The 24,196-nt window shown below is 39.2% G+C and overlaps 1 protein-coding gene across 2 annotated transcripts; it reads right to left on the bottom strand.

Moving 5' to 3' along the window:
• Window positions 1-170: 170 nt before the first annotated feature.
• On the bottom strand, window positions 171-23,667 carry stra6 (signaling receptor and transporter of retinol STRA6). Of its 2 annotated transcripts, none has more exons than XM_066701772.1 (18): window positions 23,528-23,667; window positions 19,032-19,414; window positions 17,526-17,592; window positions 16,189-16,274; window positions 15,425-15,564; window positions 14,293-14,459; window positions 12,031-12,156; window positions 11,287-11,354; window positions 10,145-10,221; window positions 9,867-9,928; window positions 9,463-9,625; window positions 9,114-9,189; window positions 6,320-6,453; window positions 5,414-5,531; window positions 4,948-5,049; window positions 4,491-4,654; window positions 3,072-3,209; window positions 171-1,125 (listed from the first exon to the last, which is right to left on the bottom strand). In XM_066701772.1, the coding sequence occupies exons 2-18, from the start codon at window positions 19,118-19,120 to the stop codon at window positions 908-910; spliced, it is 1,995 nt and encodes a 664-aa protein (XP_066557869.1). In that variant the 5' UTR covers window positions 19,121-19,414; window positions 23,528-23,667; the 3' UTR covers window positions 171-907. The 2 variants fall into 2 exon arrangements, with proteins under 2 accessions (XP_066557869.1, XP_066557870.1); XM_066701773.1 differs by lacking the exon at window positions 23,528-23,667 and adding an exon at window positions 23,255-23,386.
• Between the last annotated feature and the right edge of the window lie 529 nt (window positions 23,668-24,196).

The raw sequence follows: 24,196 nt of genomic DNA, 5'->3' as shown, positions 1-24,196 counted from the left end.
CAAGGTGTCTTCAGGCACCAGGTTCAGTATTTGCAGTCAATGGAAAGTTGATCATTTTCATTTATCTGGCCTTGGTGACGATGGTCAGTTTATTACTATAGACTGAATGGAAATAAACCTCCAGAAAACAGTCAGACAAACACAAAGAACAGCATAGCAGATCAACCAGATCAAAAATACATTGTTAAATTTATTAATCTCTGTACTATTTAATTAACTGTTTTTCTATGGTTCCATAAGCAACACTGGGAACTTTTGATCAATCAGATACCATAAACACCATGTAGCAATATATAGTTGAAGCATAACAATTAAGAGGTGAGAGACAGTTTACTTCATCTGAACAGCATCATAAACAAAGTCTGTTCTGGAGTGTTGCTCTAAGTACATTTTCATCAATCATAAAAGAGAGTTATACATCTTATACAACTGGGTAAGTCTATAATTATGATAATTGAGTTGTCATGATTAAAGCAATGGCCATTTGACCCAACCGTTTAATTTTGAGGATGTTTAGAGTAAAGTTTACACAGGAAGAACAAGAGATTTTTGTACATTCATAAATAGGGTGACACAAACACTAACCTTGCTCAGGGGTTGGAGAGCAATCAGTGCAGCTGTATTGCCCAGTTCAAAGTGGTTATTCTGAACTAAACTCATGAAAACAGGACACACTTGACAAAACGAGGCAGGTGTGCATATTGAAACAGCAGTTAGACTCGATTCTTCCTGAGGAGCTGGCCATTAAGTGCTTATTCACAGATATGTAGCCATTTCTATAAATAGCCTCCCAAAAAATGGGGGCGGGGAATTAAACAAAACCAAGAGGATCAGAGGTATCTAGAAGGCAGCTACACATTTCTAGATTGTGTCAGTTAATTAAAATATATTCTATAGTCAGTAGGATTTAGGTGGTGGACTTCTCGGGTTCTTTGCTGGCTTCCTTGGTGGTGCGGTTTAGTGTCCCATTCAGAAAGGATTCTGAGCTCTGGCATTGGAAGTGCTTCCTGGATGCCACCAGAGAAGGGTTGTTGACCAGGGTGAAGAGGAGCAGCCAGCGTGCCCGAGCCCTCCTGGAGTTGGACAGTTTGCTTTGCTTCTTGTCCTGCTGCACCAATTGGATTCCTGCAAGCACAGAGCCCACTGTGAGTTCAGGGACTTCTTACGAAAGGGCGAACCTCACACAGATGGCAAGCTGTTCCAAGTTCCCAGAGAGCTGGAGACTCTCCATAGCATCAAAAACCTTTGCCTTTTCATTTTTTAAAGGTCCATATGGTATATTTTCATTCTAAATGGTATATTTAAAATGCATAGGCAGTCGGAAATGTATTATTTAGTATTTATATTCATTAAAGTTCAGTAGGAATAGGACACTGGGTTATTTCAGGTTTAGTAACAGCAGGATCAATGATTTGATGTTTCCTTGTAGCCCTGCTAGTAATCCTGGGTTTTGACTTTGCCTGTCCCAATCCAGATTGCGGAGATTGTCAATTTAAGTGGAAATTGCAAAGTTTTATATCCTTTTTTGGTTTGTTTGTTTTGAGCTACATAGAAGCATGCAAACTGTCTTCATATATTAAATGTAATATTTATGACCTATGCACAGATAAACATAACAAATATATGTATATTGTATAACAAAACTACATTAATCATCTTTGCATAATTTCTCAAAACCAGAAAAATAACTACCGAATTATTTTTTCAGATAATTAATTGTGTAAATCCCTGAGCTACCTTTAAAAACCTACAGCAGTTTAAAATTTGATTTAAGATCCTGAAACAGGAAAACAAAAGCTGGAATTCTATAAGTATTACATAAGACACCTCCCTGTGCAGATAATGGTCCTGCTATGAGATTATGCTTTATTGGGTCATCAACTCCATACCTTAACTTGAACATCCTAGACAAGAGAAGGTACATCATGCATGAATCAACCCCACACTTCACACTGTTATTCACTTTTTGATACCAATTCCAGGCTTCCTTTGCTTAAGGAAAACATAAATTGCAATACAGCATTGCACCAACTTAATAAAGGGAAATAGATGATACAGTTACAGGTATTTGTACGAAAGCCATTATCATAATTAATAGAATTCAAGCAGTAATCCTTGGACCAAGCTGCAGCATCCTGGCACTGCTGTCAACAGTTGCTCCAGCCCTTTGGGCTATAGGAGTACAATTTACACTCAATTAGTGTGACCCATCTGTTGAGTGTGCTGGTCTACAATTAATCTCTACAAACCAGTATCTGCATTGTTGTCTAGATACTATATTTATGACCAGAACATTTTTGATGACAAACATATGTTTGGTCATCAAAGTCCGTGGTTACGCATTTGAAGGTGAACTAGTCCTCTAATTCCTGTGCCATTTCTAAATGTCTCCTGGCCTACAAGAATTGTGAAATGATTCTTAAATTACTGTTGCCTTACACAACCACTTTCCTTACCAGCCCACATTTGACTGTATATTCACTTCTGCATGTTGCTAAGCTGTGCAACCCTGTCACCTCCAATTAGGATTAAAGGCCTGCTGTGCCAACATGGTGCTGGTTCGTGCCTGGCTGACTACACTGCCCCATCTGAGCAGCCTGACGTCAGTAGAGGAGAGCTATCTCTCAGTACTCCAAGAGATGCTTTATTATTCATGGTGCCTTAAAATTGATCAATGGTTATACATCAGTAGTGCTCCGTTTCATGTGAGCTGCCACACAAAAAGATTTGTGTTCCAGCCCACTAATCTGTGTAGACTAACGGTACCTCAACCCTGAAAGATACTACATTTTGTAAAAGGTCCTTGTTTATTTAAATTTTTTTTTTTTTTTTTTTTTTTTTTTTTTACAGATATTTTTTTTTGTACTAGATTTTTTTACTGACCATCTCCTATGTGGATAAAACCTAAAAAAGTGTGAGGGCGGATAAAAATGGGAAACACAGCACTATGACTCATGTTGGGCTCAGCTGAGGTGCAATGGTGTTGGAAAAGGGTGGGGGGGTATTAAAGAGAACCTGCAAACAGCGTGCAGAGCAGCTATTCACTGTGCACTGGAGCATGGGTAACTGACCTTCTTCTGCGTCCTGCATTTTCTGTCCAGTGCTGCCCTCGGGGCCCGGAGACTGCAGCAACACTCCACAGAACGCCTTCATGACAGGGTGAGACTGGCTGACCTCAATCTTCAAGTAATGTGCATAGCAGCGGTACCCTGCAGAGATGGAGAGAGGAAAAAAAAAAAAGCATATTCACATCACAGTGACTTGCCTGATGACAGCCCTATTAGGGCGAACCGTATTGTGCACTTCAGCAGGAGTTTATTTCCTTTACAAGCAACGGATAAGAATATCTACTCCAAAGAATCTTATTTCCCATTGGTATTTATTATAATCACACCAAAGGAAGGCCCTATAGCTGTGGCTGTACATCACTTTTTTTAGCAGTTTAGGAAAAGTTGGGAGTTTGTTCAATTTAATTTAACATAAATCAGCTATACCTGATTTGGTATATAATCTGTAACAATGGCTTGCTATCAAGCCCCCAAATTGAGTTCCCTGATCTGTCAAGGGAAATATGAGAATGTAAGCTGCAATAAATATAAAAATAGAATTTTCTCTTGGTGAGTTTCAATTACAGTTTAGCCAAAGCTGCTGAGAAATGCATTTACTTATACTTATAGCATCTCTACAAGGCAATCATCCATTTATAGGGAGAAAATTGACAGCCTTACTTAACACTGCACAGACAATTAACCTTCAAGCTTTCACTGAAAAATATACTGGCCATTAGTGCTACATGCAATTCTGGTTTAATAGCACAATTTTGTTAAAAGACAATTAGACTACATCTGTATGCCTTTGATCGTATCATCAGAAACTGGTCTGCCATAGTGCTTTCCACAATTTTGCAATTGTGCGTCAAACTAGGATTTGAACATTTTTATAATGATTTCAACCAAACACTTTGAAAGGAATTAACCGTATTCTCACATAATACAGATAAATCTACTACTAGCAAGTATTAACTGATTATACAAAGGATACATAACAATTAATTTAAATTGTATGCAACAAGCATGATTGAAGAATATATTGCTACACCAAAGGTTTCCCTAATAATATAACTACAGTTAGAATGGAGTCAAGATATACTTACTGAGAGATTTTTATTTACCCATTTAAGGTTACAAAGGTACCAACAGCTTTTTCAAACCAAACAACTTGCATTGTTTAAACCAAGAATTAAAGTAAAAGAAAAACAGAAATCCAAGAGCGTCTATGCCATATGCCAGTTTTCAGATACCAACAGATAAACAGACTGACTGAGCTCACAATAGTTTTAACTGATCACACTTTGGTAGGCTTAGGAAAGAGAGTGTTGTTAAGGCTAAGAAGCATCACTACAGTACCAGCTGTTTATCAGATATATTCAGGAAGATTGGCTTCCCAGCCTGGTGAGAGAGCGAGCAAGTGAGCGAGCATCACACACTCACCAGGGTCGAAGGACTCCACTTCACGGTTAAGGAGGCTGATGTCCAGCCTGCACAGGTGGATGATATTGAAGAGGGCCGTGATCACCATCCTCCACACGCCCATCAGGACTCCCAGCAACACATTGATGGGGAACAGCATGTAGGTGAGCAGGAACAGGCCATTCCTACAGCATGTGGTGGGGGCAACACTTACGAACATCTCCTCTGAATTTAGCTTAATTATCCAAGTATTGTTGATTGGTAAAACCCAGCACATGGGAAAGTATACAATATTAATTAAAATACACCAATCACAGCAGGGCCAAGATTTCTTAATGTGCTTAACAGAATTCAGTGAAAGTCCAGCACATCTGTGATGTAGGAATGGTTTGAAATATTACCCAAGCATAACACTTGTCAAGTATATATATATATATTTACAAGTCTTTCACAAAAAGTGCTTGCCATAAAGTCTTACCTATTGTCCAAATCTCTTGTACCTGCATCCTTTTTAAGGAAGGCAAACTGACTGGCCACATGCTGAAGGACCACGGCTAGGAACAGCATTAGCCAGAAGGGCCTATAGGAAGAGGGAGTAAGATCATTATTTAAGTAAACGCCCTGCCAACCATCTCCTCCAACCTGACTCTGAACCACATAGACTAGTCCACATACTGCTCTCACATCCACAGTCTGAAAACCACTGGCTTCTGGAAGAGTGTGGAATGACTAAATCAACTAATCAATGTCAATATTAATTATACCCTTTGCGACCAAATAGGAAACTCCACCATTATGAAAAGAAGAGGTTTATAAACCTTTGGAAGTGGATGCTGCATTGATACACAGGAAGCCCATAGCTGTTCAGTCTAAGGTAAGGCAAGATAACACCAAGCTCCCCAGTGAAGCCGAGACTGCGTGGCAGGGAGAGCTCCAGAACTCACCACATGTTCCCAAGGATGTTGAAGAGAAGGAGGTTCTGGCCGTATAGGATGGGGATGACGATGAGGAAGACAAAGAACATCAGGCAGATGAAGAACACCAGGGTCTGAATTATAAGGCCTAAAAGGAGAATTAAACAAAGATGAGGGATGCCTCACGGGAGCTTCCTTCACACACAGACCTGAGCCAAGAGTTCCATGAGAGGAGCAGTGGGTGAATTCTATCTATCTAGGGGTTGCGATGCATACAACTTTAATACAGGAGTGCTGGAATCATCTGTGATTTTCTCATTAATGGCTGCTTGCTGATTCTCAAAAGCATCCCTTTAACTTACTATCTTCAAAAGTGGCCTATATTAGGCTTAAACATTTTATCCCAATAAAAGTGCCTATACTGCATTGAAGTCTAGTAAACTAGTATTAGTGGCAGTGCAGTGGCTCGCCCACAATGTGCATCCATTTTTAACCTCTAGGCCTCAATTATGACTAGAACCTCAATGGAATTCCCTTGCCTTAAGGATAAATGTCACAAAATGCCTCAAGTTGTACTCATAGTTGACAGTCTCTGAAGGGCTTTGAACTAGAATGGCCATCACAGAAATGACCCACCCCACCGTGTTAAAGGATCTCTTTAAAACTAGATATGCCTCACAGACGAAGTATAAACTACAGCTTCCCTAGGGCCCAGCAAACCCATTAGTTCTGTAAATTCTGTTACGATTTATTTAATCACTGAGGACATGTCAGCGGGCATGGAAAGAAGTAGCATCTCAATCCTTGTGAACACACGCCTAATCTGAAAATGTCCTTTGTTGGGATTCCCAAACTGGTGGATTAGGAAATGGACACTGTACATCTGACACACTGTCCACTAAATCAATGAGGAATCTCCTGGCCTACATTGTTTACCTAGGCAGATCAGAGCAGCTTGGTAACTGGTGAAACTCATCCAACAAACGATGGCCGATCGCGAGGGTCGTATGCTTCTCTGGCAATTGTAGACACTGTAAATATCTCCCCGGTACAGGCCTTTCAGGTTAGATCTGAAGGATGACAGCAACACAAAGAGAAGGACATGCATCCCAATGCCCATTTCAAATGCATAGGAAGATATTCTTTTTAAAGGCATCGGTCTCAAATTCTTTATAGAAGAAGAACAAGAAAAATAATTGCCATACGTCTATGGATGTTCAAAAGGAAGAGACAGAATTGTAAAAAAAAAAAAAAAGCAAATTGTACACATCATTATGTTATCTGGCATTCCTGTATACACTCACCTAAAGGATTATTAGGAACACCTGTTCAATTTCTCATTAATGCAATTATCTAACCAACCAATCACATGGCAGTTGCTTCAATGCATTTAGGGGTGTGGTCCTGGTCAAGACAATGTCCTGAACTCCAAACTGAATGTCTGAATGGGAAAGAAAGGTGATTTAAGCAATTTTGAGCGTGGCATGGTTGTTGGTGCCAGACGGGCCGGTCTGAGTATTTCACAATCTGCTCAGTTACTGGGATTTTCACGCACAACCATTTCTAGGGTTTACAAAGAATGGTGTGAAAAGGGAAAAACATCCAGTATGCGGCAGTCCTGTGGGCGAAAATGCCTTGTTGATGCTAGAGGTCAGAGGAGAATGGGCCGACTGATTCAAGCTGATAGAAGAGCAACTTTGACTGAAATAAGCACTCGTTACAACCGAGGTATGCAGCAAAGCATTAGTGAAGCCACAACACGTACAACCTTGAGGCGGATGGGCTACAACAGCAGAAGACCCCACCGGGTACCACTCATCTCCACTACAAATAGGAAAAAGAGGCTACAATTTGCACAAGCTCACCAAAATTGGACAGTTGAAGACTGGAAAAATGTTGCCTGGTCTGATGAGTCTCGATTTCTGTTGAGACATTCAGATGGTAGAGTCAGAATTTGGCGTAAACAGAATGAGAACATGGATCCATCATGCCTTGTTACCACTGTGCAGGCTGGTGGTGGGGGATGATTCCTTGGCACACTTTAGGCCCCTTAGTGCCAATTGGGCATCGTTTAAATGCCACAGCCTACCTGAGCATTGTTTCTGACCATGTCCATCCCTTTATGACCACCTTGTACCCATCCTCTGATGGCTACTTCCAGCAGGATAATGCACCATGTCACAAAGGTCGAATCATTTCAAATTGGTTTCTTGAACATGACAATGAGTTCACTGTACTAAACCGGCCCCCAAAGTCACCAGATCTCAACCCAATAGAGCATCTTTGGGATGTGGTGGAACGGGAGCTTCGTGCCCTGGATGTGCATCCCACAAATCTCCATCAACTGCAAGATGCTATCCTATCAATATGGGCCAACATTTCTAAAGAATGCTTTCAGCACCTTGTTGAATCAATGCCACGTAGAATTAAGGCAGTTCTGAAGGCGAAAGGGGGTCAAACACAGTATTAGTATGGTGTTCCTAATAATCCTTTAGGTGAGTGTATAATCATTTAATTTGCATTCTCTTAGCTGCTGCCCCCAAGTTCCTGTTATCTGCACAATTACACAATTATCAGGATTTAATTTTCCTAATATTAACTTCTGCACTAGCAGTACTAAAGTCTTCCTTGGAGCTACTGAAAATCTCATTACAGGCACTGCACATATCAGACTCGATTGAGGATTTCACAGTGTAAGCTAAACTACATTAACAGCCTCTTTTTTCTTTTTTTAAGAAGAAGCAGTAGCTTACATAGCAATTGCCAAAAAGAAAATGCCCAGATGTATACATTTAGCTTTCATAAATTTTACATCTCAGCCCAAAAGGCTCTGAAAGTTCAACATTTATCGTTAAAAGGTTTACCTAATGCTTATTAAAACTTAAATAATTCATGGCTTATTTACAGGAGGGGGAGAATTGGAATTAGAATTTCACTATCGCTATAAGGACTGAGTTATGTGGCTATTTCTAAACCATTACTACTCAGCTGCTTTCCCTTATTAACAATCACTTTGAAAATGTTGCTCAAATCCTACATCGATCTCATCTGTCTTTTGTCATGATTGCGATTTTTAAAAAAAGCGTTTGCACATCAAGCTTCATTGTTATTTTACCCCTAACAATTTTATTAAGAAACAAAGAAGAACAGATTATAAAAAATACCAGCAAAATTGAATTCTAAATTGTCTAATTGTTTAATGTCTAAATTAATTAAAATATTAAATCTTCTGTGGATATTAGCCGGTACTCATAAAAGCAGCACAATTACCTTTATACATCTCAAATTACCTGCTATCCATTGGTGTACAGTTTAATGAGTTAAAGTAATTTCTACAGAGAAGAATATCCCCAGAGACATGGAAACCATAGTGACATCAACAGTTTGTTTAGCTTAACAGGTTCTGTTCTCAGAAAGCTGTACTGGAGGCATTAAAATGAGAAATCTCACCACCCTAACAAACACTCTGAGATACATCAATCAGAAATACTTGTTGCCAAATCCTTTATTTAAATAACGCAACTGCATATGTCACTTCACAGAGTAAAAAAATTAAAGTTGGTTATGAAAAATATCTATCTGGCTGTTGTAAAGTTCCCTTTAAAAACTTTATATCGAAATTATATGCATTTTTTCAAATCTCTTGGGTAACTGCAGTGGTGAGGGAAGTCGAGCATCTTGCGCATGATGCAGATACACAGAAGGACTGGTGGAAGGACGGGGGGTTTACCTGTGTAAAACCATGGATCTCATGAGCATGACCAGGGTTACCAGACAGGACAGGGTCACTGATGACGCGTAGCACACTGTAGAATGAAATCACATTGCACTGAGGTAAATAAATGACAAGTAACTATCTCTATCTCAAAGAAAGAAACTGTAGACGTTTGGCCACCAGTAAAATGTCACCGAGAGTCACCGCATCAGTACCACAGAGAGAGTTAACTAAATCTGCTGAAGGCATTCCCAAATGGTGCCCGAGGTTCCCACTAGAGCAGTGTTATTGAAAACTGATGCCTGAGGGCTGCATACTTGAAGATCTGTGCCCTGTGACTTGAGACTGACACTGAGAGACATACCTTCCACACACCACATGTAGTAGCTGACAATTTTCACCACCTCAGCCCGGTCCTCAGACAAGTGAATGTTGAAGCCAGCCAAAAGGAAGGCAATGTCTTCATTGACGCCCACACGGACTTTTTGAAGGGTGGGGATAACAAACGTCAACAGTAACAGCGCCACCTGGGAAGAAGGGAGAGCATCACAAATTGGCACAATTTTAAAGGTTAAAAAAGAAAAAACGGAAGCTTTGTAAACTGGAATATGAACCACAACATATCAATTGCAATACATATTTAAAATTTACCATACCTTTGTTTAGTTTTAAAATTTCCGTTAAGTTAGAAAAACACAATACTTAACCAATATAATACAACAACTGCTACTACTACTGCTAATGATAAAAATAAAAAAAACACAGTACCTGATACACTGCGATGAATGACACCACTGCAGAAATTGCAAGCTTTAATGGAAACCGGAAAACTGTGGGTTTAGAAGAAAATCTATTTTAGTTGGCTAATGGGCAAGTAGCTTTATTATATTCTATAATTTCAGTGTTCTTCTAATGAATGGATATACAAAGACGGGAAGTATTATTTCCATGGCGAGAGGACAGTTCAGTCACCACACTCCTCTGTAGGCTAAAGCAAAGGGAGCTAAAGGGTAATGTTAGTATGCTACAGTGCCTGTGGCTCCTACCTTCCTCTGGTGTGTAGACATAAGACCTGAGAGCCTCAGAGATCCTTGCAGACAGTTTAGGCTTGGCAGTGGTGGAACTGCAAGATAAATAAGGACGTTGGGTTTTAATCACTTCAGCTTATCACACAGAAATGTGAGGGATTGGATTCGAGATGCCTCCTTTGTAGCTCTCACAATTCATGTACTGCAACACAAGCTTTCATATTGGGTAAGAAACATGATTTTTTGATTTAAAAGTGAAGAAAAATGTAATCTCCCCCAATGATGCTAGAATAATCATGCACACCTGACACAGAGAACAGTGATGAGTGCTGAAGTTGTCTAATTACATGTATAAATTAAATGTTTATGAAGAAATTAAATAGTTGGCCCAGGTCAAATGAGAGATGGGTATTCCATTAGATTTTTTCATTTGTTATTATATATATATTTTTTACTTCATTCCTCATAAATTTTGACCAGCCGGTTACTGTAACCTCCTACACAACCGATTCCTGTGAACTGTGCCAAATTGCACCATCTTTCATGCCCAAGCAATCTGCTCCATTCTGGTAAAAAATAATGATGGATATTTACACTTGTCAGTATCTTCCATGTATAAAAAAAATTAAAAGCTCTGCTTGACTGGATTCCAAGGCTAAGACCCTCTTGAATCACAAACACTTGAGCAGTGTTGAAAAGATGGGCAGCACTGCTGTGAGAGAACCTGCTCATGAATGATAAAGGACAAAGGGATGTTTTTCTACAGAACCAAAGTTATACATGAACCTTCTCTGAAGATTCATCACCATGATGCGGTTTTCCCAAGGGGCTTAAGTGACCCACCCCAAGACAGCCTCTGACCTGGTTTGGATACAAGCCTGCATAATTGGAATGGTGACATGAGACTTGGCTTCTCAGAGGAGCCACTGTCCCCCTCAGAAGAACTGGGAACATGAGTCCAAGGAACATAATTGCAAAGACATGGGATCCATTTTTTTAAGAATAAATAGCTAAACTATTTAAACTATAAGCTTTAAGAAATAAGTCAATAAAGCTTTCAAAGGATTTTAAATTTGCCAGTTTTTTGTGTGTGGAGAAAACTGGGATTATATGAAAGCGGGGATTATTAGAAAGGTCACATTCATTAGGATTTCTCCCACCTTGGTTTAGAGGGCTTCTTCTTCAAGATTTCCTGCACATAGTCTTTGTAATAACTGGAATACAGGTCCTGAAATGCAGGACAATTTGGTGTTAGTCTTGTGCAGTAAAATAAGATAACAGAAAAATATGGAGTTTGGTATAGTCAAAATCAATTCCTCCTAATCATTTGGAAAGATAAGAAGTGTAGGGTCCAGATTTCTTAGCCAACTCTGGGACATAACAAGGATTTTCTAGAGATTACCAATAAATAAACAGAGCATTGTGTTATTGTGGCGTACACTGTGGGAAACAACGCAATTATGGCATAAACCAATTACATCGAAGCAGCTTACACAGATTAGGGCTCTGGAATGTTATTTTGGAGTTTACATATTTCTGATGCTTTAAATCCATACAGGACTTCAGATGACAGCATTTCCTTTCAATAACAAAAAACATCACGCATCTTCAATACGATTAACAAATTAAACAATTGTAGGACAGCAAGGAATGGTCGTGTTAACAGCAGATTAACAGAAGAGAATACAGTTCATTGGCATTTCAGAACACAACTCATGCCTTGTAGTGAAGCAGCTCCATCACCAGGATCCTGTGTGCTTTTACAGAGAGATACAATTATACAATATTGCTCATATACAGCTGTAGAGAAATATCGCTAGTATCCTGCCCGTAACCAGGACCTTCTCTGCTACTGTATCCTTTAGTAGATGAAGTATCTGTCCCTGTCCCCACTCCTGACATACCTCACTGCCGCTGGTCTGGCTAGTCCCACTGGAGTTCTTGAATAAGAGCAGAGGGTACTGAAAGCTGAGGAAAGCCAAACAGCCAATCTGTGGTAGGCTTGTCAGCAGAGAATAATACTTATAGATCTGCATAGGAAACAGGGGACATTTAGTTTAATAACAAAATGCACAAACACAGCCCTCCTGCCATCACAAAATCTCAATTTAAATTAGATCAGTGCTTAACCCCCCTCCAAACACACATGAAATGTACCTTCCAACATACATCTGTTACAAACTCAATTCCATTATAAAGCCACCAAGAAATGATTCCAGTAAATTTGTGTTTTTGCTTCAGCGAAGATCCGTTTTTATTAGTCTGTATCAAATACATCAATAAATGTAAGACTTGATAGTGGTATCTCTCCATTTCAGCTATATTATATAGATTGAAAAACTGCTGTTTGAATGACATCAAGATATATGTGCCAAAATAATACATTCAATCTTAATGGTATGAATCCACTATGAACAATACTAAATTAAAGACATTTAACCAATTATGTTATTTTTGATACCAAGACTGATCCACCATATACGGAGGCAAGAACATAGTGTGTATAAAAGGAAATAAATGATTGTAAAATGTATACAGCATTTTGTACATTGCGGGTAACACATCTACATAGAGTTTCGCTATGACTTGGACCTTGTTTAAGTAGAGAAATTAGTGCATTATACTCAAGAATCCATGCCCTTTCCTTCCAGCTTCTCAGATATTGCATCACAGATGAACAACTGGTTTAAAAGGAGACAGAAAAGCACTGCCAACGAAAAAGAAAGAAAACGTTTTCTCTGGAAGTTTAAGAAGATAAAAGTCCCTTGTTTCTAAGCTGGGAAGTATTTCACATTCCAACTCACAAAAGAACTAAAGTGATTAGGCTGAGCATAAAGCTTCTCTAGACTGAGACAGACTTATCGCAGCACAGCCAAGGAGCTCTTCCTTTGGCTTGACAAATAACAAAAACAGACCTGCTGCACTGTAGAGCAACCAGCTGAACCCCACATTCATCATCTGCGAATTCCATTCAGCCTTTTAAGGTTGATTAAGGTTTTATATAAGAACACAAGGAAGTACACAAACGAGAGGAGGCCCATCATGCTTATTTGGTGTCCATTAATAACCGAGTGATCCAAGGATATATAGGGTGATCGACTGAGGAAGACTTTTAGCTGGATAACAAACATAAGCATTTAATGGGTCAATCATAATACAGACCAAAGGCTTTAATGCATGCTGAAATTACACACTAATTCAATAAGCTATCTGGATGACACCAAGAATATTAAGTTGAAAGGCTTTGGGGTCAATAAAGCAGCCTATTAGTTACCATTCAACTGAAAATGACTTGTTTGACTATCAATCTGAAAAAAAATCTCGTGTTCTAAAGCAAGCAAGCACCTCTTACAACCCTGACTACTGCCGATCTCAAGACAGTCCCCGAAGATGTATGGTCGAGCTTGACAGAACACAATGCCGAAGGAATCTTTAAGCCAGACAGATTGCTAGGAACCCTTCAGTAACACACAGTGCAGTTTCCAATAGAGATGTCAAACTTACCTCTTTGTAACTCGGTAGCAGCTGCATCAGCTCCACAGCACAGAGACGGGAAGCAGCAGTTGAATGTTTTTGAATTATTTAAATTTCTCTTCTGTGTTACTGTCACTTTGTTACTTAGCAGCAAGGGAACAGTTTCATTTTCACATGTTTTAATCCACTGAGCTTTACAACTACATTTTGCATTTCAAAATCGCTATAACAAATGCTAGTGACTTATTTTACTACGACCGATCACCTTTTTGATTTATTTGAATCACCCATTTACACCCACCTATAGGCCGTAGGACTGAGCTGAAACCGAATCAACTTGAAAATAAATCAAGACTTCTAAAACCATCAAAACCTGGCTGATCTATGATACTCACTCATAGTGCTAGAGAGCTAAACCAGGCTAAACTAAAGCTAAACCATCAAAGGCTATAGATTTAGAGGCAGGGGTAATTAAGGTCTGTAAATAACTGAATCAATTAAGTCAAGTCAAGAGTTTAGGTAGGATAAACACCAGTCACCTGCGACTCTGCAGGGCCCAGAAGGAGCTACAGCTTCTCAGACAGAAAAAGTTAAGGCAGTTGGGTTGTAGTTGTAGGACACAGAAGTCCTCACAATTAGTCTGTCTGTGTAGATGCCCTCTTGGGGACTGCCTGGGTGACGCTGTCATTTACCTCTGGAGTCTTTGGACAGTCCACCTTCTGCCACACCAGGACTGCAAAGTGGGTCCAGGACAGCAGGCTCCCCAGTACGTAGCCCACCTGACTATGCAGAGTCCCACAGGCCAGCAGGGGGTAGTACAGAACAGGGTAGTAGAAGATTGACAGGATCTTCCAGTACTCTAGAGGAGAGAAGGTGAAGATCAGTCTTGGCACCCAATACGAGCTGAGACTAATGTCACTTATAACACATCTGGGTTTAAGAAGATTACCAACTGTTAGAGTAACAAATCAATCTTAAGAGATCTGTAAAACAAATTAAAATAAAGCATCATATTAGAAAGTGTCCCATTTGAAAGCCCACCGACGGAAGTGAACTCAACATGAAGAGCTGTGACAAAGAAACACATAGATGACAGGTGTATGTTTGGGTGGGATGTACACATGTGATGTCACCATGCAGGTAGATGCAGCCCAGGCAAATGCAGAGTGTACCACACTTGAGATTCCAGAAATATCCCCCCTCCACCCGGGAGGGGAGACAGAGACAGATGGAAGATATCTTCAAAGATAACCCCCCTTCTGTGCACCTTACCTTGAGGGTGTGCCCTCAAGAGCTAGAGCTGCCAGAGCTGTTGGCATACGCTAACATTTAACTGGACACTCATAGGCCAGAGGGAGACATTTATAAATGAAGGATTTGATAGTGCTGTTTGATACAGACTAAGAATAAACCAGGATTTTCATCATTATTCCAGTTAATTTGTGTTTATGCATTATTCTAATTTCCTCATAGGATTTCACCTTTCAACATACAAAAAAAAAACCTAAAAACTTTACAACAAATTTGCACATGATCTAGGCTAAGTCTTCAGACTTTTAACATTCAAAGGTCAAGCACTGACAAATATTTTAAAACAGGTCATCTTCAAATTAAAGAATGTATTTATCAGGGAATGACTCAGCCTACTTCCAGGATGTTTAGTATGATCTCATCCACATCCCAAAATAATATTTTTTTTATAATGTAGAACCAAGTTTCCCAGAACCCATAAGGTATTACAGAAGACACAACCCTTTATGAATTCTCACCACTCAATCCCACAAACCCGCTGCTGACCTCTCAGAGTGGAAATGGCCTCCTCACCTCTGTATTCCTGGGCAAAGTCTTTAGTGAAGGGCAGGGGGTTCTGGGCCAGCACCAATACACACAGCTTGCAGAAGAGCACTCCAAACACAGCTACAGCTAGGCCCTTGTGTTGGGTGTGATCCAGGAAATTCACTGGACTGGGGAAGGACAACAGTAAATTAACTCCAGCAGCATAGCACAACAGCCACAGCTGCAGAATAAAAGTCCACATCATTATTACATTGGTGCAGTGTATGAGACACAGGGTCAGATTAATATGATTTATTTTAATCCCCGCCCATCAAAAAAAAAAAAAAAAGAACAGCTGTATTTTAGACGATTGGCTATGTTTGACAGGAGTCTGACCTTTAATTGAAACAATTTTTTATTTACATGTTTTGGCACTGCCAGCTAAAGTTAAAACCTGTTTATATGAGAAATGGCAAATGGAAATCCTGAAAAACAAAGTCAACATTTTATTCATCAACTGATGTGTTGGTGCTTTAGAAACCCTTCCAAGCATGAAGAAAGCTTTTTGATGTCCGTTGCCAGTTAATACTATTAGATTAAGCCAACTCTTATTCAGGAGGCTTTAACTGCTTTGATTTATACTCTTGCGTTTCTGCAGGAACAACACTGTTGTAGCACAGTTGCTCAACCGCAGTAGGCCCTGAATGCCAATGATTAGAGTTGTGGAGATAAAAGATAATGGTTACTCTTGTGTAAGAATTGCACAGTTCTTGATCAGATGTAAGTCAGGCCATTTCAAGACTAGGCCTTACCTGAGTAACCCAGGAACTCCTTTAAAGCAGCCCTGACACAGCTTCTTACGTCTGGTAAAGGCAGCCAGAACCAAAACAACGACAAGCTGCAATGTAGAAAACACTTTCATTAGTTCATCTTGGATTACTCACACATGAAAAACACAAAAATCAAACAACCAGAATATTTTTTGTACTGCATACATGTCTGAACAGATGAAATGTGAAATACATTTATAATAAAGACATACAAATGAGAATACATGTTGCGTACCGCAGGGAGAGCACAGTGCCATGAAAGTCTTCAGTGTTTTGATGTATTTTTGATGTACGTGGCCTTTTTTCTAGCTTCTGAGTTATTTTTATGTGAAGCCAAATTAAAACTTAACAAGAGGGGGGAAAGCTATTATAGTAGTTATTTCATTACCTTTTATTGTTTTTCCCCCAAAATATAGCAATTAAAAATAATAATAATAATAATAATAATAATAATAATAATAATAATAAAAAAAAACATACTTTTCAAAGATTTGTATCCATCATTGAAATAGCACACTAGATTACTATCAGGATAAGTGTGGTAATCCTAAAGACAGTAATAGTTCCACTAATTACTCGATTCCAGTATTACGAAAGACATTTCTGGTTAACAGGAAATTTGACCTTTCCTTACTCATCTGTCTTTGTTACAATACCATAAGGTTTTAACGGTCTCTAATTCCTGGTTTTCACATTCCAATGAGATATAGCTGTAGACCACTAGAAACCCCTGTTTCTACCTACATGAACCATATGACAGAGCTTAGTCGGCCATCTGGAACAGTACAAGTTTGAGCTTTGTACCACTGGGAACCACAGCACTCAAATCATGCTGTTTAGTTTAAAACAAATTGTTCCTATAAGTTAATAAAATAATCATTTACAAAGCTGCATTAGCAGAATTTCAGGGGTTCCATCACCGTAATCCACGTGTATTGATAATTCCGGTCTGTTCTGTGTTCTGGTAGTCAGAATCACACAGCGTGACAGTTTGCCTGGGGCTTAATGAACTTTATCAACCTGTGACCAGTTCTGAACAAACAGAGCAGAACCAGTTCCGCCCACCCAACTCTGACCTCGGGTCAAGACATCAGCCTTTCACTCTGAACCAGGTGCATGGATGGAGTGAGGGGAAACGTACTGTGCTGTATTGAGAATGGATTAATTTCTGAAACAATCTGAATAGGTTAAGGAGGTATTCGCTATAAACAGTATGTTTTATGCAATGATGGGAAGCATAAACTCCACGTGAATCACAGTAAAGAAAGCCTAGTGGCACAGGGCCACCGTAGGGTGGTGACATGTGATAAACCACTTACAGAGATTGCAGCAATGCATGTGTGGTAGAGACGGTCATCTACCGTGGGATCACATGGCGGGATGACTCTGAAATGAGCATAAGGTGGAGAATGATCACAAGACAGGCCAACATCAATACACCAAACAGTGCGTGAATCTAAAACAGACATATTGAACAAATGAACAAGGAAAAGCTGAAACAAGAGGATCTACAATGTCATGTGTTCTTATGAAATGCAAGCAGATACCCACAGACAGGCACATAAACCTATTGGAATCACCCATCAACAACAAAACAAAAGTATGCAGTGCAGGTAGCATCCTCGGATATCAGCTGAAAGAGTTAATGTTTAAAAACACACTGCCATCCCAAGAACAGTCGACACAGAGTTATAAACATGTGATCTTCCCCTCAATACTGCCAAAGTTCGCTGCAACTATTAAGAATAATTAAACTAGAATTAGTGTCGGGAGCAAATGGCAAACTAATTAGAGATTTAAAAAGTACAAAACTTTGGACTCACACTGTGATCAGCTCAGTCCAATTCAGCTGCTGAGCCAACATACAAACAAATATTTGAACTTTTCTTTCTTGCACGAGACTACAGAGCATAGATTCTGGCCCTCTACTGCATAATAAAATCAACCATATACTCAGAATGCGGCTTTGGTTATTAGGGATCGAATACCAATATAACTGCAATGCATTTTGGTATGCATATGTCCCCTACACAATCGAATCAGGGCATAGATCCACTTGTGCGTCTCTTTCTACACTCAACACTCACTCTGCCGGTCTGGTCACAAAGGTTCGATTGCTTCACTCGCGTTTTTGTGTATACAGTGGGTCAACGTGCTTTCCACTTTTAAAGGACGAGATGAAAAGTCATAAACAGAATGATTGTGAAATCTTTCTGTTCCAAACTGAAGTATACTGCCCAATCCTTATTTTTGAGAAATTGTCACTTGTCAGGTTTGCACTATATAGTCATGGAATAAAGAATTACAATTTATTTCCCACCCAACTTTTTTAGCTGGGGATTAGCTGTACCATTGTTTCACTGGAGCAAGTCATCATGTTAATTCAGAATTTAAATATCAGGGAAATGTGGATGAGTCAGAAGGTTGAGGAAGCAAGTTCTTCTTTTTATTTAATCTCTTAACATTGATTGGTAGTTTGAAATAAAGCACTGTGGGCTCAAAACCAATTATGACATGACACAAACCTTTGAGAAAGTCTGTGTTAATAAAATAATTCCCTGCATAATATGCCAGTCGTTTCCTTTCTTAATATATACAATCAAAGCTTTATAGGTGCACTTTTATCATCAGCATAAATGCATCACATGATGAGCTATGACATCATTCATTAAAAAATGTTATCATGCAAAACCATCATAAAAGCATTGAACCCAATCATTTTGTACACTACGATGGAATTAAAAGTTATCATTACATGATTGCACTTACACCACAAATTGAAAAGATCTTATTGGAACCCCCCAAAAAAAACTTAACATACTTACTCGACAGGTGTCAAAGTGGGGGCGGCTGGTCCAAATTCATAATCTGAATAATCATAGTACTCCAAAGATGGGGAGTCATTGGAGGTCATTCTTTAACTCTGCAGCGTAACTTCACTCGGATCCAGAACTTTTCCTTTTTAGTTTGATCTGTAAAGTAAACTGAAGGTGCCCCCGATTTCCACTCGTCCCTACACCTCCCTCTCTTTCAAGCCCAAAGACTCGGTGCCTTTGTGAACTTTTCCAAAAGTTTAGTCCACGGCTCTCGTCTTGGCTCTGGCCCTGTACTCCCTTCAGGTGCCCTGCTCTGGTGTAACAGATCCTGGCTTCACCGTGCCCCCACTCTCCTTTCAATCAGACCCCTTTTCAACAGGGATTACACAGTGCTGGGAACAGGGAGAAAGAGAGAGAGAGAGAGAGAGGGGGGGGGGGAAGAGTAAATTTGCAGAGAGGGCAGCCAATCTCCACCAGTTGTCACAGATTATGGATTTATATAAACTTCTGGGGCTTGCTATTGGGTCAATGGGATGCTGAAAAAGTAGATACCCTGAGACAAAGGGAGTGTACTTTGACCAAAAAGTAATTTTATTTTTTATTTTTTATTTTTGGTGCGTTTTCAAGGATTTACAGCTTTGAAACCTGGACAACAACGGATGACAGATAGATAGATGCAGGGTTTTTAATGGGATCAGAGATTAACACCTTATTAAATGCTGAAAACTTTAAAGAGCAGGACAAATCTCACATACAATGCTCAGTGAAAATTAATTTGCCTGAAAAGATTATTTTGACTACTGTTCCAAGAATATTTCCCCCTCTCTATCTATTTGTCTCTTCAGAGGAAATCCCTATTTTGCTTTTACTATTCATTAGCAGGAGAAAACATTGTAAGAGAATTCTATGCAGCACCAAAATATCACTTAACAAAGACAGTAAAACTGATAATTGTATTTGGAAATCTAGTTAGAATAAGACATTGGGAAAATCTATTTGCACTTGTAGATGACCTAATTGCACAACAATTAGTAACTGGTGGTCTGGTATTTGTTTCCCATATTCATGACTGCAAAACAGTAGGCTTCATTTGAATCTTCTCACTCGATAATTACTATCCAAACAGTTGAAGTTTATCAATCCTATATGTGGACTTGCACCAGTTTATGGATTGTTGTGCTTATTCGCTTCCCCAATTCAAATACCTGTTTTTTTATTGACTCCTTTGACATGATGTTTTTAAATTTGGGAAAGAAAGAAAAAAAACACACGTAGGCAGTTTCATAAACGTAAATCTACAAAGGCAGCTTTGATTAAGTGTAACTTATGTTGTCTTTATGACACAGGCCTGCATCACCACCCTAAGGAGTTTGAATCTTAAGAATATCTGCTAGGATCTTAAAAAGCGGGTGATGTCTTCTACATGGGATATTACTTTAAAAGTGTTGCAATGTGTATTCGTGGGTGGACTCATGGCAGCAAACCTAATACTATTTGATAGAGAAACACTGTAACAAATTGACCAGTCCGAGGGCATCACTGTCACACACACACAAGAATGGAAGGGATGTAGCCAAATTCACTATTCTGATCCAAACATGCTATTCTGTAATAATTTGAACCTCTCAAAGTTCTGCCACTGCATATCTGGTACAAAGCAACCCTGGCAGCCCTTCAGCCATTTAAACTTTAGGAACATGCAATGGAGTGTAATCAATTAAATGTGGATGCAGGAAAGCATGCATTTTATAAATGCTACTTCCAGGGCTTAAGAGTTAAATTTTGCAGTGCTGCTTCAATCTCGGGGAATGAGCTGCAGTACTCATTATGCAGGGATTACAGGTCAAAGGTCAAGGGAGGAAAAAAACATTTCTAACACTCTTACATTGGGAAACTCCTTCAAAACAACAAGTTCGACAAGCTAACAAGCTCACAAATTAACAAACACCCTTTTCAAATCTGACAAAGAAGTCACTGTACAAAGAATGCTTTGAAGAGGATTGGTTTCACATCAGCATGCAGCAATTGTGCAAAACCATCATATCAGGTTCAGGAACAGCTACAGCTCCCAAACGCCCATACTTTGGAGGATGCACGTTTTCTTTTTTTTTTTTTTAATAAATCCCTTAATTTAGTGGATGTGATTTTATACCTAAAGATATTAAAGTTCAAGAATAGATACTTTCTGTATGTATGCCGAAGAAAGACCATTGGAATTCAGGGTGACCCACATTTGATCTTTACATGATAAAAAGCTTCCGAACAGGGCCACCCGTTTTTAAAAAATAAAATGTATTTACTCTAGTTAGCTAATATATGAATATATCTTGTTACGTTTCCCGCTCTTACCGATGATAAAGAAAGATTTAGATTCCAATAGTTATTATACCGATTTCATTATCCTTTAAATTGATAGATTCAGATTGATGAGTACTTGTATAAAAAAGGGGGCATGTTTTAGGAAGTGCGCTGTTCCACCTGCAAAGACGACATCTATTTATAGTCTGAGTATATAGTCAAGTTATAGTCAAGTCTGATGACTCCTAACATGTGTAAGCAGTAGATGGATCTGTCTTATGTGATGTATGATTTTTAATCATCTCACACCAGAAGCAGATCTAATTTTTCAGAAGATATTTGCCCTGACTAGCAGGAACAAAAAAACACAATCTAAAGAATCAAAAGACTGCATTATACCGTATGCAGTCTACGAGCTCTTCTGAGACAAATTGTCTGGTTTAACAGCTGTAGAGTACTTCCAACCACCACTGTCTGTCATTACCAAACAGAAATGCGATCCTCTCTATCTCCATCTAACCTTTTTTTTTCCGACAGGGAAAAGCCTTTGATCAAAGTGACACCAATGCTGTGAATACAGGAAGATTTATGTTCCCCATAATGACCTCATATCCAACATAATCATTCAGTGCCTCTAGGGAGCAGTTACATTGGCCATTAATAAAATGGGCCCCATGCTGCTTAACTAGGCATCCCATTGATAAAGCAAAGCATTTAATGAAAAAGAAGATAAATATCGCTCTGCTATGATAACATTGTTAGTTTAACCCTTGCTTGAAAGGAGCCATCCTCCAAAACAAGCATGCTAACCAGATGTTTCAGACTAGACTGAAGAGAAAGAGAATAAAGCGACCAATATTTTAAGACTTAGTGTTATGAACACTGTTGGAGACCAGAATTATTCAACATCTTTGTACAAGTATGAGTCGAGGATAATCCAGGTGGTTGTGCTAGAAGAAGCCTTCAAAAATATAACCTATTTGTATTAGAGAACATACACAATGTATGCATGTACGCATTAATATATGTCAACTCTGTCTAAGGAGACACATAATAGGTTATATTTCTTAATCACTTGAAAACTACATATTTTGGGAGACAGCAATTTACACTACAAGCTTCATTCTTCAAATCTCTTCAAAGAATCAAACAGTTGCCACTGACCAGTCAAAGCCCTGCTATTTCTCCTCCTGGCATTGATAATGTAAGCCTAGTCACCATGTTATTTCAGATGCACAGATAGGATATGCACAACCCTATTGAACTGGAATACTGTGAAAGTGGCTTCCTGCAAAATGTCCACCCTGCTGAAACTAGCGTCTGCTTCAATGTGACGGTTGCATAGATAAGAAAATACGGCATGCAAAGATGCACAGGATTTAGCACTGAGGGCACTGAGGAACGAATCAGGGATAACCCCTTCTTCTCAGGATAAAGCTTCAGCTTTGTTGGTATTCTTTATTTCATTTAATAGGCGGCCTCCAATACATGTAGTCTGAAATCATGAAAAGTCTGTGCCTGAATACATGTGCAAAACCGCCACTGACCCATTCTGGGCCTAAACACTCTTTTCAAGATTGAAAATGAGCGATTTGAGATATCTGATGTGTTCTTCCAGTCAGAAAACCTATTTCAGCAGCTGGCTGAGACCAAGGGTGATTAAACTCATATAAATAGCCACCAGCAGCAGAATATCTTAATAGTACTTTTACTGATGTGCCATGTAATGCTGAAACTCATCTTTGAGTTGTAACTGGGTAAGCTATTCTGTTCAGCATGACTTCCCTGAGAGCTTCTATCAGTCCTGGGGTAATTTGTTTTTAAATATACTGTTTCCTTTCCGACACCTTGTATTGCTTTAAAGCTTTTATTACACCACTCCATGTCACCAGCACATAAACCCTGACATGCAGTCTCCCTCCTACTATACTTACAAAAGACAAATCTCTCTTCCTCCTGCAGAAACCACACCAGTGCAGCTGCGGATCACCTTCTCCTCCTGAGCATCGCACAGCACCAGTAGCCTTGTTGCTCAGTCCAACAACAAAGGGATTAAATTGCGCTTCGCATGATTGTATAAAGCATTACTTTTTTTTTTTTTTATAAAGAAGACTAGACAGTAAGCAGAGCTCCCGCCTCTGAAGTCTACTGTTTGATCCTCCTCTAGAGCTAACAATGGGCCTTTCTGAAAGTAAAGAAGTGCTTACCTCCAGCAGCAATGCACAGGTGAGAGCAGTCTCCCCCACCCTGTCCTCAATTCTCTGCAGTGCTCGGAGAAAGGCTTTGAAACTACATCAGAGGGAACCTTCCTTGCACTGCACTTTATAACTGTGCACTCAACATGCAAAAACGACAGTAGGAAAAGGAGATTTCATTCCACAAATTTACATCAGACTTGTACCTACAGATAAGGCCCAACTTTTTGCATCATCCTAGAATATTTTTAAACCTCTGATCACAGATAGGTATTGTTTTACATTTTTACATAATTAAAGCATGTTTTTATTTTCCAGAAAAAGCTGTGAACAATAATAATAAACATGAGTGACTAAGAGTGACTTTTGATGTCAATGCAATAATATGTATTGATTAAAAAAGAAAAAACACGTGTGCAGCGCTGGGTGCAAATTAGGCAGACATTGCTTTGTGTTTAAGCGCCTGAGAAACTATTCACAGACAGGACCACGGTAAGCAAGTCAATTAAACAATTTTTGTATCGTGTTCGTTTAAAGAAAGTAATTTAACTTGATTTTACAAATAGTTTTCCTTCTACATGTATGTTGAATAACTGGTTATCAACTTTAAAGTTGGTCTTAGTTGAAAAACAAAAACACGTAGGGCCTATTGTTGGCATAATAAGCAACTTTAAATAAGGC

Source organism: Amia ocellicauda, chromosome 4, assembly GCF_036373705.1.
Source record: "Amia ocellicauda isolate fAmiCal2 chromosome 4, fAmiCal2.hap1, whole genome shotgun sequence".
NCBI classification, from domain to species: Eukaryota; Metazoa; Chordata; class Actinopteri; order Amiiformes; family Amiidae; genus Amia; species Amia ocellicauda.
Note: the sequence above shows the minus strand (reverse complement) of the source record. Positions and strands in the feature narration are given on the sequence as shown.

Excerpts from the sequence above, each read along its gene's own strand:
- stra6 (XM_066701772.1), bottom strand. The coding sequence starts at position 19,120 with ATGACCTCCAATGACTCCCCATCTTTGGAGTACTATGATTATTCAGAT. Across the intron at positions 9,190-9,462 it reads CTACATGTGGTGTGTGGAAG|TGTGCTACGCGTCATCAGTG; the intron begins GTATGTCTCTCA and ends TTCATTCTACAG. Across the intron at positions 4,655-4,947 it reads ACAAGAGATTTGGACAATAG|GAATGGCCTGTTCCTGCTCA; the intron begins GTAAGACTTTAT and ends CACATGCTGTAG.